The sequence below is a fragment of the Pelodiscus sinensis genome, chromosome 17, assembly GCF_049634645.1.
Source record: "Pelodiscus sinensis isolate JC-2024 chromosome 17, ASM4963464v1, whole genome shotgun sequence".
Lineage (NCBI taxonomy): Eukaryota > Metazoa > Chordata > Testudines > Trionychidae > Pelodiscus > Pelodiscus sinensis.
Window position 1 is genome coordinate 28,241,145 of NC_134727.1, and position 14,336 is coordinate 28,255,480.

At 38.8% G+C, this 14,336-nt stretch overlaps 1 protein-coding gene across 10 annotated transcripts in view; it reads right to left on the minus strand.

The window, feature by feature from the left end:
- The window catches only part of CDKL3 (cyclin dependent kinase like 3), a 43,724-nt gene that overhangs the window by 23,520 nt on the left and 5,868 nt on the right, over window positions 1-14,336 (minus strand). For 8 of the 10 annotated variants that reach the window (XR_012896362.1, XR_012896363.1, XM_025181214.2 and 5 more), the window contains 5 exons: window positions 13,282-13,460; window positions 11,685-11,797; window positions 9,945-10,084; window positions 6,933-7,021; window positions 1,723-1,876 (listed from right to left, as the gene is read on the minus strand). Coding sequence is in view for 8 of the 10 variants with exons in the window: in XM_025181214.2 (XP_025036999.1) it covers window positions 1,723-1,876; window positions 6,933-7,021; window positions 9,945-10,084; window positions 11,685-11,797; window positions 13,282-13,460 (675 nt within the window). In the remaining 2 variants the exon portion in view is untranslated. The remainder of the gene's footprint in view (window positions 1-1,722; window positions 1,877-6,932; window positions 7,022-9,944; window positions 10,085-11,684; window positions 11,798-13,281; window positions 13,461-14,336) is intronic. The other 2 variants (XM_075900394.1, XM_025181221.2) reach the window with 2 other exon arrangements.

The window sequence follows — 14,336 nt, forward strand, 5'->3', positions numbered from 1 at the left end:
GATCTCTCCAACCTGAAAAGTGTAGCTAGGGGAACAAAAGGAACATGCTTTAAAGAGACACGCAGTCAACAAAAAAATTAACACTTCTGTCAGAATACTGCTACAAGTAACAACCAAAATTACTTACTGTAACTAAAAGCAATTAAAGACAAAATCCTCTATTTTTTTATTTTTATCATTTGACAGTACTACGTGTAAGGTCAGTTCATCTTTTTATAACCAGTCAAACTCTTGTTTAATTTGTGTTGGTCATTCACACAACAGAGAACATTAAACAAAAAAATTTTTTACAAATAGGGAGGTGCGATTGCAAAACCATAGAATTTGCGAAGTACTTTTAATTTGTTTTGAAATTGACTGGGTTTTAGATTAATGATGTCTCTTTAAGACAGTGCTATTTGTTTCTGGAATATTATGATTATTCCAGAACCTAGCATCTCCATATAGTGTCAGTGTTGCTATTTGTATTTTATTGGTGTTTCTGAACAACACTAACGCTATAGATTACTCTAATGGCAGTGGTCTCAAACGTCCCTTTAAAGACAGGGTATGTGTTTTCATCTGTCTTTGGAAAGTGTTTAGCACAATTTTGGTGCTATCACAATATGAATAAATAATAATTTGCAAATCTCCAAAGAAAACTTTTCTGCTCCCTAGTTTGAGGATCACTTTACAATTGGAAGTATCTTTGGTATTATTGTCCCAAAACATCTGTAGTATGAATGGCAGTAGAAAGCGTTATATATACAGGTAGCTAGCATGTAGGTTAGGAAGTCACAGAGGACCCTCAGAATGTCTTTGAAGCTTCCCTCTTTCATTGCCTTTTCATCAGATTTACTCCAGTTACAGACATCTAGACGTTTAGTTCATCAAAGAATTTAAGCATCTGCTTAAGACTTTCCCTAAAGTTAAGCATGTATTTAAATGCTTTGCTTCATTAGGGTTGACTTCTGAATTAGGGCCCCAATGAATATATCAAAATATAAAATACAGCTGGTCCCCGATTTGCAAACGGTCGAGTTACAATTGTTCACATTTATGATCAAAGCTCCCATGAAGCGGTCGTAAAGGCGGTCCCCGAGTTACACACGTGACCTGCACTTACAAACAGCGCGGTCGCTATGTAACTCAATGGGGTCCGAGTTACAAACAAATTGAGTTACGGCCAAGTGTTTGGTCCGTAACTCATTCGTAACTTGGGGAGAGGCTGTAGTGATTAATAATTTTGTTTCATTTTGATAACATACGTCTCTCTAAATGTAACAGGCCACATTAATTCTTACTGTAACTACACTGACTTCAAAGACACAGTCCAATCTATTGCAGTAGAACCTCAGAGTTATGAACATAGGAGTTTCAAACTGACCAGTCAACCACATACCTCATTTGGAACCAGAAATACACAATCAGGAAGCGGGGGGCGGGGGGGAAGGGGCGTGAAGCAAATACAGTACATTATTGTATTAAACTACTAAAAAAAAGGAATGCAGCATTTTTCTTCTGCATAGTAAAGTTTCAAAGCTATATTAAGTCAATGTTCAGCCACTGACAGAACAACTGTAATGTTTTGTTCAGAGTTATAAACATTTCAAAGTTACGAGCAGTCCCCATTCATGAGGTGTTTGTAACTCTAAGGTTCTATTATACCTCTATATTGTATTTTTACAGTTTAAGATGATAATTTAGGCCAGCAATAAATATTTTAAGAAAGTTAATTCTCACCTTCCCAGCCACTGGACCATTCTGAGAGATATTAATCTGAACAGTTCTCTTTTCATCTTTTATTAGTTCAATCTCTTTATTATTCTCTCTGAGTTTTGAAAGAGAATTTAACTTTGCTTCCTGAAATAATTTAGCCTTCAATTCTGGTAAGAATCTGATAAAGTGAAATGTTCTTTTTATTTTCATATATATAGTTTTTTTCTTAACATTTTATGGCCAATACTTAATTCTTTACATAACAAATTTACCTGCCCAATATCTCATTAGCAGATATATACATGATGACACTATATTTGCTATAAACTATAAAGCATGTCAATAAAGGACGTAGTATCTTTTACAAATTTAATTTTGGCTCTTTGGACAAAGGTTTTCAAAAAGTGTTTGGTATTAAGCAAACTATGATCCTTATAAAATCTTTTTCACACAGCAAAATGTATTCAAGTTCAATTTTAATGTTGACAAATTATGTACCAGCCTATTTATTGTTGTTCTAAAGTCCAAGGAAAATTCTTGACTTCACATAGTAACAAGATCTCTTTTGAGCTCTGACTGATTCAACAAATGTTTCACTAGCTCTGCAACATTTTTAAGATATGCTTTATGGTTTCTTTTTCCCCCCTAAATTCTTGAAACCAGCATAATTAGTCCTGCAAAAAGGAAATTTCACACTTATATAGTTTGCATACTATTGTTTTGCATCAGGTCTAATTAGCAGTTAGTTATACTTACAAACTGAAAAGTATGGTGTTATTCTAAATCATTAATTCAATTTCATGTTTTGTTTTGTTTTTTTTCTGGCCACTAGAAATCAGTTTCAAGAAGCATGGCTGACACTAGTTCTCAGAACTATAACACAGAGAAACTAAACTATTGAAATTATTGTACACAACTGGTACAACAGACAGCTGGAATATCAAACTTTTATGGCTCATCTACACTCAAAACTTGCATCTGTATAATTACATCTTCCAATGGCAAGAAAAATCCACATCCTTGAGAGCATAACTATAGAAAACCTACCCTGTAGTGTAGACAGTGCTAGGTTGATGAAAGAATTCTTCCATCAATCTAGCTACTGCTTCTCAGGGAGGCAAATAATCTATAGTGATATGAGAAACTCTCCCTTCAGCATAAGTAATGTCTACTCTTGTTTTGTCTTTGCTAAAACAGCACTATGTCACTCAAGGGTGTAAAAAATATGCCCCTAAGGTAGGAATATGAAAGTGTAACAGTTTACACGTTATATGAAGACACCCATCCCACCATGTATGCGCACCGACTCCAGACTGCCCCCATCAGAGGCAGCAGTGTAGGGTGGGAGGAAGAAGCCATCTGCCCCCTCCTGTGTATAACTGCTGAAATTTCAGAAGTTATACAATCACATAATTAAACACATTTTAACATCACTACTCTAAGGTGACTTAAACCCCAGAGTAGACAGATGTAGGATCTTACATGTAGACATACCCCATGAAGCACTACAGCAGTTCAGCTGAAACACAGTTGTGCTGCTGTAGTGTTTTAGGTGTAGACATTATGCCTGCTTCTCTGAGGGTGTGTATACTGGGAAAAAATATACATTTTTGCATGCAAAAGGAATGTAATTCCCCTGCTCACATATACATACTTGCATTAGGTTTCACTGAGATAAAACAGAAGTGTAGCTTCTGTAGCATAGGCAGTGGCAAGCAGCAGCAAGGACTAGCCACCTCAAGTATAACTCCTGGGTACATTCTCTGGGTGGCTAGCCCATGCCAATATTTGCCACTGCACATGCTACCATGGTTACACTACTATTTTTAGCACATTAGCTGAATGGGAATTAATGAGTCAATGTGTATGCGCATTGGGAATTGCATCCCCAGGTCAAAAACAGGGCCCTACCAAATTCATGATCACAGAAAAAGCATCACACACAGTGAAATCTGGTCTTCCACCACAGTGATATATGGTCTTTTGTGTGCTTTTATCCTATACTGTACCAGTTTCATGATAGAGACCAATTTTTCTCATATTGGGGGCCCTAACAAAATAAGAGTTACAGTGGGGTTACAAGAGAGTTACAGGGGAGTCACGATCTGTCACCCTTACTCCTGTATTGCCTTCAGAGCTGAGCAGCCAGAGAGAGAGAACGATTGGTTGGGTGCCCAGCTCTGAAGGCAGCACCACCACCAGCAGCAACACAGCAGTCAGGGTAGTAGTACTGCAACCTCTCTGCAATAACTTTGTGACCCCCGCTCCCCAACTCCTTTTTTGGGTCAGGAAGCCTATAATTACAACACCATGAAACTCCAGAAATCCAACCAACTTCAGTGGGCATCAGAACAGGTCCTATAAGTAAAGCTGGCTAACTACTGACATACCGGACAGTGTGGTGTAATATAAAGCAGTGTGGTATAACAAAGTTTTAGGAATGGCTGCATTACCGATGAGTGATGAAATTAAGAGTAAATTAGAAAGGCTAGCCCAAAAGAATTTTGATAAAATCTTTATTCTACCAACACCATCATGTCCTCTGTATGGCTAGGTCTACACTGCAAAGAAAAGTTTGAAAAATATAAGCAAATTGCAAACTGCAATTTGTATATCTTTTTCTGCTTTTCTTTTGAAAGAGGCTGTCCCCAAATTTGGCCCCTCTATACGGTGCCAAATTTCGGAAAAACCTCCTCTTTCAGCACATCCATTCTTCCTTGTAGAACGAGGATTACAGGGATGGTGAAAAAATGCGTCCACCTTTTCAGAAATTGTTCCAAAAAAGCAAACGTGTTCCTTGGATGCGGCAAAGCAAAGCTCTACAGTCTAGACTTAGCCTACGTATTAGAGAAAATCTATTTTCCAAAATGCTTTAGAATTTGTAAAATGCTACTGAAACATTTTTAAGGTTGCAAAGTCAAGCTCTACAAGGCTATGTCTACACCGCACTGTAGTTGGAAATAAGATACCCAATTTGAACTATGCAAATTCAGTGTCTTATTTCAATCAGATTTCAAAATAGCTTATTTTGTAATTTGGCACTGTCTACACAGCACCAAATTTCAAAATAACCCGCTATTCCGAAACGTCCCTTACTCCTCGTGGAATGAGGTTTACAGGGACATCGGAATAGTGAGCCTGAAATAACAGGCTTGCTATTAAGATATGGGATAGCTTTTTTGGGATACTCAGGCATCCCGAAATAGTGTTGCAGAGTAGACGTAGCCTAAATTAGGAAATGCCAGAATTAAGGTGACCTTAATTTGGATCCCCTGTGCATATGCTTTATGATACAGTCTTTAATAACATGATTACATAGTATTTTTCCACAAGTTTCTCATTCCAATCCTACAGTCTGCTTTGGGACTTGCTTTCTGAGTCCAAATTCCCCTTACCACGCTTATTTCTCCCCATCTACTTATCCAATCCTAATCTCCTTTCTCAGCCTCCCACTACACCCTGTTCCAGATTCCAGTCCCAAACTCCCTTTCCCTCCTCAGGCTCCAGACTTTCCTCCCAGTCTCATTATTCTTTTCCCCTCAATTCATAGCTTTAATCTGCTTGCCCCACCTATTTCCATTTCTCTTCCTTCTCCCCCACTCTCAATCCCATTTGACTGCTTGCCTCTTTTTACTCTTTTCCTACCCCATGGTCCAGCTTCTGTCCCCACTGCATTTGAAGATGGCTTCTTCCTCCATCCTGCCTGGGTGTCAGCCAGATCAGGGGGCACTGAAGGCTGTGAAGAGACAGGCTCTTTGCTCTCAGCACCACTGCCTGGTCTCACCTCATCCCAGAGCAGATGAGAGCCATTAAGGGAAATCCCAGTTTTGCCCCTGAGCTTTGGGAAGAAGGGAACATGCTCAGGCACTCTGTGGCAATGCATATGCAGAGACTGGTCAATACCAGGACCTAGGAGTAGATGAAGTATTCTTAGGATGGAATTTTTGGAAATTTTAGCTACTAAAATGAAAGAAGTCTCAAGCGCACACAAAGTAATTTTGCAAAGGCTTGTAACTTGCTCAGACTTGGATTTTTACTAGGATAGCAAAAAGTATATCCATGAGACAAATGTCAAGGTCTTGTTCTCAAACAATGGCTGTGACAGTGCTGTTCAAAGCAAAAATTGCCAGTATTTTTTAACACAGGCAAAAACATATTTTCTTTTCCTTCAGTCTCAAAAACAACAGAACCATTTTTACTAAAATTTGTAAGAAAAACAATCGGCCAGTGGTAGACACCTGGCATGTAAAATATTAGCCCAAGAAGTTAAAGCAACTGAAAACCAGGTCTTATAGTGAGAATTGTTGGGCAACCTTAATAATAGAGAGTGCTGCCACCCCCGCTTATAATTATACAGTAGTTTTTCTGGTTAGATGTGTAGCTTTATACGTTACTATTTATGTTCTTGGCAGTATTTTCAGATTTTCTGTAATTGTATCAGTGCTTTGAATTCCAGGATTTCTTCCATTTAATTTGCTATTTTTACTTTATAAACGAATCACCAAATCAAAATGACAGAGAAGTAAAATGTCCCTTGTTTTTATGTTATATAAAGGCTTGGGAATATTCAATTATATCTCATATGGGGGTAAAATTCATTTTCTGTGATTTATGCAGAATTAGCAGTGATTATTTTATGATGGACAAAGGGCTGAGTCCTTCAACTAGTGTAAGTTATCACAGCACTATTAAAGTCAACACAATCATGATGACTTACCACATTGGAGGAGCTGGCCCACTATAATAGGGCCATGATCAGAATTTCTGAAATCACTCCTGTATCAAAGCCTTTTGGGAGGACATAACAGCTAACATTTCTCAATTTATCTTATAGACCTTTTTTCCTAAAAGCCTCATCTTCAATTTTGGGGACACTTCCATATTCTTATTCCCATCTCTGGTTTACTGTTGGCAGGAAGAACAGCTGTAATTTATGTCCTCATCTACTCTAGATCCACCAACTGGGCAGAGTGGGTTCAAGAAATAAATGAAGCATAACTTTCATCATGATCTACTACCTACAAGGATGCTGAATTCTTTTAGATCTTAAGGATAAAACAGACAGTCATTGAATGTTCCTATAACTTCACAGAAATACATTTGGTTTCAATTATTACCCTTGTATATTTGTATATCACATACTTCCTTATGTATTGTAGCTCTTACAACACTCATATAAATTATTAAAAATCCGAAAAGGCTTTTGATGTTGTAGTGGCCAACAAAATATTTACTTTTCAATAAATCCATCTCTAGTAAAATAGTCATGCTGCAGCAAATCTGTAGAAGAGATCCTATCACTGGGATCCATTTGTAGACATGCCTGTAAAACATTAGAAGGATTATTTTAGAAGGAATTTTTAATCACATATGTTAAGTATAATATAAGCCCGCGGTCACCGACCAGTAGATCGCGATCTACTGGTAGATCTCGGAGGCTCTAAGAGTAGCTCTTGAGCCCTCTCTGAACTGTGCACCTGCGCAGTACATTTACATTAGATTTCCTCATTTGAGGAGCAGCTACTCACCAAGCAACAGCACAGATGAGTAGCTGCGAGAAATGGTGGGAATTTTTTTTTAAAGTAGCAGTATAAGGATTGGGGAAAGCAAGTGATGGAGAAGAGGAGAATAGAGAGGGCGGGGCTTCAAGGAAGGGGTGGGGCGGTAGATCTTGGCTTGGTCTGTCATTCAAAAAGTGATCTTGGGTGTAAAAAGGTTGGAGACCACTGATATAAGCAATGTTGTGTATTACTGCCTGTAATAATAGTGTAACACAGGCTTGCAATTAACTAAATTTTAGAGCTGTTAGTATATTTGTATTCACACAACCTGAGATTTGTAGCCATACAAATTCTATAGTATAGTCCAATCCTGTTAGATATAATGTCTCATTAAGAGTCCAAGCATCTTTCAGGTATTTCACTATTCACTGCCTCTATGTTCTCATCTGTTCTTCCTATACAGCTGAAAGTCCTCTATAACATTATTCCACTGATTTTTTTTGTTATTGCACCATGCTTCAGTATTGCCTATTACATCTAGGTCCTCTTCTACAGCTATACAATCCAGTTCAATTATTTTCACTGTAAAGCTTTTTGTGTTGGTATAGATATTTTAGGAACAGATCTCTAGCTGTAACCAAACTCTGTTCAGTGTCAGTTGGGTGGAAGATGGCTCTAAGCCATCATTATCTCCTCCTACTTAAGAGGGTTGGAAAAGGGAGTGACATCAAGCAGGTCCTAGCAACTTAAACCAACCAAGGATTTTCTCCCATCAGGGTGGGAATGGGGGTGCCTTTACTTTCTCTTTAGGGCAGTTTTCACACTATCAAGGAAGCCTAAGTGACCAAGCATCTGGCCCTTCCATAATTATATTTGATTGTGTGCCTTTGTTCATTTAACTCCTTACTCTGATACCTTGTTGCTATTCTTGAATTTAACTAAGCAGTCTCAACCTGGCCTTCCTCTATGCTGTGTATAATTTATGACCTATCCTTTATAGGATGCAGTTTTCTTTGTATTACTAACATCCTTAGATGTTTTCCAGATGTCTTTGTCCAATCAGAGCTTGGGATGTAAAATCCCATTTAATCAGTAATTGATAAAACATAATGTTTAATACTTAAATAGAACTGTTAACTGCTAAATGGACTCCATGGGCGAGGGGCCATTCCAACATAGGGGGACAGGAGTGGCCTCATGGCATGGCATGGCAGGCCTGGTCAGAATGGAGCAGTCCCCTGCCTATGGCATGGGTGAAGGGCTGCTTCAGCTCAGCTGGGCCTGCTGTGCTGTGGGCTGCTCTGGCCAGGTGAGGCCTGCCACAGGTGGGGACTGCTTGGGCTGGGCCAGGCCTGCTGCAATGTAAGCTGCTCCAGCCAGGCCTGGCCTGCTGTGGACGTGGGCTGTCATGGCTGGGCCAGACCCACCACAGGTGGGGTGGAGCTGCTCCAGCCCAGCTGGGCTCTCAGTTAACGGATTAACCAGTGACATCCCTAATCAGAGTGCTTCTTGGCACCTGTTGATTTTCTCTCAGGTCCTCATTTAAATAATAGCCCAAAATCATGGTAGCTTCCTTTGTCAGTAGGGTTGCCAGGTGTCCGGTTTTGAACCGGGCAGTCCAGTATTTGAGCTTTCTGTTTGGGAAACAAATTGAGAAAATATAAATGAGAAAATATAAATGTCCGGTATTTTCTAAATAAGATGTAATGTAGATTGTGATGTAATGTCGAGTGTGTCCCGTATTTTTGTTGAAACCATCTGGCAACCCTATTTATTAGCACTTTGGTTATGGTGAAGCCCATCATTTCTATCTAGGTTTCATCTTCCTCAGAGGTCCTAAGTGCCCTCTCCTTTACATCTTATTTTCATCTAGTGTCCTGCTATAAAAAGGGAAACAGGAACAACCTGGGAAACTACAGACCAGTCAACTTAACTTCTGTGCCAGGAAAGATAATGGAGCAAATAATTAAGGAATTCATCTGCAAACATCTGGAAGATAATAAGGTGCTAGCCAGCATGGATTTGTAAAGAACAAATCATGTCAAACCAATGTGATAGCTTTCTTTGATAGGATAAGAAGTCTTGTAGATAATAGGGAAGTGGTAGATGTTGTGTACCTAGACTTTAGTAAAGCATTTGATAAGGTCTCGCATGACCTTCTTATCAATAAACTAGGGAAATACAACCTCGATGGTGCTTGGTCCTGCCGTGAGGGCAGCGGTCTGGACTTGATAATTTCACGAGGTCCCTTCCAGTTCTAGCATGCTATGATTCTATGATACTACACCAGGACTACTCAACGTGTGGCCTGCGGGCCACATGCGGTCCATTTGTTTGCAGCCCTCAGGGTGGGATCCTTTGAACAAGGTCTCCACTGGAAACACACTCCACAATGGTGAGGCATCTCCCAGGCGGGGTAAGCACTGAAAGATGCAAGCAGATGGGCTGGCTGGAACAGACGGGTACAGGGTGTTGGCATTTCTAGCCCCCAGAGAGGAGGTGCTGTGAATGCCGGGGCATTGTGGGAAGTATTTTGTATTCATGCTCGTCAGTGTGAAAGAAACTATTTGCATATATATTTGCATGGATATGCAACCACACTTAAGTTGCAGCCCTCAGTATGTGCTGTGAGTCTCATTGTGGCTCCCGGGGCTTCCAAAATTGAGTAACCCTGTACTACACATTATGTATAGTTACAAATAATAATCATCAGCAAGCATGATACTCAGACCTCTTCTAACATACATGAACCATATCTGCCAGTAGTGCACAGAGTTTAGGATACTTTTTCCTTGCATTTTTAGGGTGCTGGACTTCTGGAAGGACCACCCCTGAAAAAACTGGACTCTTTATAAAAATACTCTGAAGATGAGGTGTCAAATGCCCTGAAAGAAAATACAGTTTTCAAAATTCACTGTGAACAGTCAATAAATTAGTGTGCTTAAAATACATATAATTGACTATAAATACAGTACTCTTATTCTATTATTCATAAGGATGGCTAAGATTAGTTTAATTTAAAATCTCTCAGCAAAAATGCCTTTAATTTTCAAAGTAAAGATGAAAAATATTCAGCAACAATGTCAGCTTTCTGTTTTTCCCTCTATGCTTTCCCTCCCAAAGAGGAAAGCAAATATTATCTGCAGTGTAGAACAACTCTCTACTGAAGGTATCTGCTTTTTATATAGTTTCAGACTTGTAGCAAACTACATAAAAAGCAGATCTGTCCAGTATTTGCATTTATAACTGCTGCTGATGATGATCAGAACAAACTACTCCAGCAGCATGAATAAGGATATTCACTATGAAAGGATTTTTACAATTAGAATTCTCCTTCTTATAGTTTCAGTGTTCAGAGGATAAAATAAACAGGACTTACATTGCTGCAGATCTGAAGCTCAGTGCAAAAGAGAAAAGACAGTACTCAAATAGTAGTAGTGATTATTTGTTTCCAATTGGGAGGATGTATCCAGTGGGGTCATAATGGTGTGAGTCCTGGATCCAGTTTTGTTATTTTTATAATGACTTGTATAATGTAGTGGAGAGAATGCTTATAAAATTAGTACATTACACCAAATTGGGAGGGGACACAAGCACTTTGAAGGAAAGGATTAGAATTAAAAACAACCTTGAAAAATAAGAGAATTGGCCTGAATTCAGCAAGATGAAATTCAATAAAGATAAAAGCAAAGTATTTTACTTAGGAAGGAAAAATCAAATACACAACTACAAAATGGATATAACTGATGAGATAGTAGTACTGTCAAAAAGTATGTGGGGATTACAGTGCATCACAATTTGAATATAAATCACCAATGTGATGCAGTTGCTAAAAAGACTAAAATCATTCCACGGTGGCAGAAGTGTCGTATGTAAGACATGGGAGGGAACTGTCCTGTTCGACTTGGCACTAGTGAGGCCTAAACAGGAGTACAGAGTCCATTTTGGGTGCTACAATTTAAGAAAGATCTAGATAAACTAGAAAGAATCCAGATGAGAGCAAAAAAAATTATAAAAGGTGTAGAAAACCTGATTGCGAGGATGTATTTTAAAAAAGTAGGAATGTTTAATCCTGAGAAAAGAAGATGGAGGAGGGATTCTGATAACAGTCTTCAAATATATTAAGGACTGTTATAAATAAGTCAGGAATCAATTGTTCTTCAGGTCTACTGAAAGTAAAACAAGAATAAATGTGCTTAATCTACAGCAAGGGAGAATTGGGTTAGATAATAGGAAAAACTTTCTAACTATAAAGGTAATTAAGTTATTGAATACGCTTCCAAGGAAGGTTGTGGAATCTCCATCACTGGAGGTTTGAAAGAAAAGGCTTGGTCTAGGACAGGTCAAGGAGTACTACTTGTTGATGAGTTCTAAAGGTCCCTTCCACCTGACATTTCTATGATTTATAGAATCATCAATCAAATGGATATACTGTAACAATGTTTTTCTTAAATATTGTCTGCATTATACCCCAGCAATACTCACCTACTTTTGTCACAATTTTATGGAGTAGGTCTAGGTCAGAGCTGCTGGGTAGATAAGGATTTCCAGTGGCCATCTCAATAATCATACAACCTAAAGCCCAGATGTCCACAGGTCTAAGATCAGGAAATGAACAAAGTGTTCAACAATACATAAAGACTAATGCTAAGATAAAACATATTTGAAGAGAACTGATATTTTAAAATAAATGTTTTAAAAGAATTAAAATATCTCTTAGGCTATGTCTATATTGTGGCGCTATTTCGGGATACTGAAAGTATCCCGAAATAGCTATTCCGCGTCTTTTGAGCAAACCTGTTATTTCGAAATACAACAGGCTCGCTATTCCGACGTCCCTGTAAGCCTCATTCCACAAGAAGGAAGGGACATTTAGGAATAGTGCTCTATTTCAAAATTAACTTGAAATAAGCTACGCAATTTGTGCAGCTCAAATTGCATATCTTATTTCGAGCTCCGAGTGCACACCCTAAGATAGCAAAATATTTGACAATACAAAAGGATAAAACAGACTTAGCCGCACTTTAAAATATCTTCCCAATTAAAAAATAATATTGCAGCATTTCACTGAGAAATTCCTTTAGTTTGTGTAATTGTATATGAAGACCTACAATTGTATATGAAGAGCTACAAAACTATCTAGTAAGACAGTCCTTACATGTGTGTAGCAGCATTAACATGTATTATGAGTGAATTTGGCATATTACTCTCCAAAAGCTATACTTAACAGCAGAACTTTAATTAGCATATTCATATTGAATTGCTAAATATTTCTGTATCTTGTTTCATGACATTTCTCTTAATCCTCTTTTTGTGACTCAGATAATATCCCTAATCTGATTAAAGATTATGATTTTGGTATAGTAACACTTAAAGGATTACCATCTGTCTAGGAACTATACAACAAGTATTGAGAATCTGCATAGTCTACAAATTTAGAGTATTCTGTTTAATGGTAGACTATGCACCACTGAAGTCAGTAAAAGTTCAATTGCTTCAAGATCAAGCCATAAATTCATATAAGTGAGCCCATATATGTGAACATTTTATTGGGTATTGGGAATGCATTTCTGTTATTATTTTACTCTCCCCTAACAAAACAAAAGCCACTCTTTAAAACATGTGACAGAGCATATTTAAGGTGCCCCTACTATGCCCAGACACTAGGGATTTAATTTGTTGAAGTGATTTTAAATTGCTTTGTTGGTTTAACATGATTTTTATATGAAAATTATTCCACATACGGGTAAATTAATTTCTGGATTTTGTCAATACAGATAGTCCCCGACTTGCGAACGAGTTACGTTCCAAACACTTGGTCGTAACTCGATCTATTTGTAAGTTGGATTCCATTCATTTAAATGTGACCGCGCTGTTCGTAAGTGTGGATCGCGCGTTCATAACTTGGGGATCGGCTGTAATGCGCTTAATGGGAGGTTGGTCATAAGTACAAACAGTCATAAGTTGATGTGTTCGTAACTCAGGGACCACCTGTAGTACTATAGTGCACTAAAAAATGTAAGGTCTAAAAATCGTTCTCCATGCCACCTTAATAATAAGGTATATAAATAAAAACACATACTTCCCATATGTGGTGTCTTTTAATACCAGTTCGGGAGCCCTGTACCATCGTGTGGCCACGTAATCTGTATACACATCACCAGGGGCAGCTAATGTCCGAGCAAAACCGAAATCACATAGTTTAGTAATTCCCGTCTGTGAAACTAAGATATTCTCAGGTTTGATATCACGATGTATGACCTGGACAAAAGAAGGAAAGCCAAATTTACCTTAATAATAAAAGGGATTCTGTAAATAAAGATTACTCTCAAAGAGCATGGACTGAAACAAACACATAAATGTTGCCACTTCTGATCACAGCAACAGCAACAGCCTAACATGTATGGCAAGGGTGGGGAGCCTTTTTGGGTCAGGGGCCGCTGACCAACAGAAAAATCAGTCCGGGGCTGCACACTAGTGAGAAGCAAAAAAGAAAAAACAAACCCTCACTGAAGTGGCCCCCATATGAGAAAGAGAAAGACACTCTCCATACTCCCCTTGCACACCACACCCTGGGGGGCCCAGGCTAATAGATTTTGTGTGCTCTAGCCCTTCAGTGGGACGTGATGGAGGAGCTGGAGTGCCAGCATGGGCTCCTCAATACTAGGAGAAAGCCCCGAGCCTCAGGGGCTGGATCCAGACAAGCTGGGTCCACATCGGGCCCTTGAACCTTAGGTTCCCCACCTCTGGTGTATGGGGTGAAGAGAAAAAGAGAACTAACAATGCATGCCAACCCACACTTCAAAATAAAGAAAAAAATAGTCACCCTGAAGGCCAGGAAAGAAACTGCAAAAAAGAGACAGAGCTGGGGATGTAAAGCAATGTGCTGTAAAGAAACTGCCCTGAAAATCTGAAACTGGAAGCTACAATGGTGTAGTCAGTTAATAAGAAAGCAATAAATAATTAGAAATGGACAAGAACCATAACCAAAGTCCAGATCTGGACCCAGGGTTGTCCTTACCTAGGCACAGAATACACAGTTGCATAGGGAACCTGAACATTTGGGGCACCACTGGGTCTTAGTGTCCACTCACCCATGTCTTCCTATCCCTATTCTACTACTCTACTCTAATACCA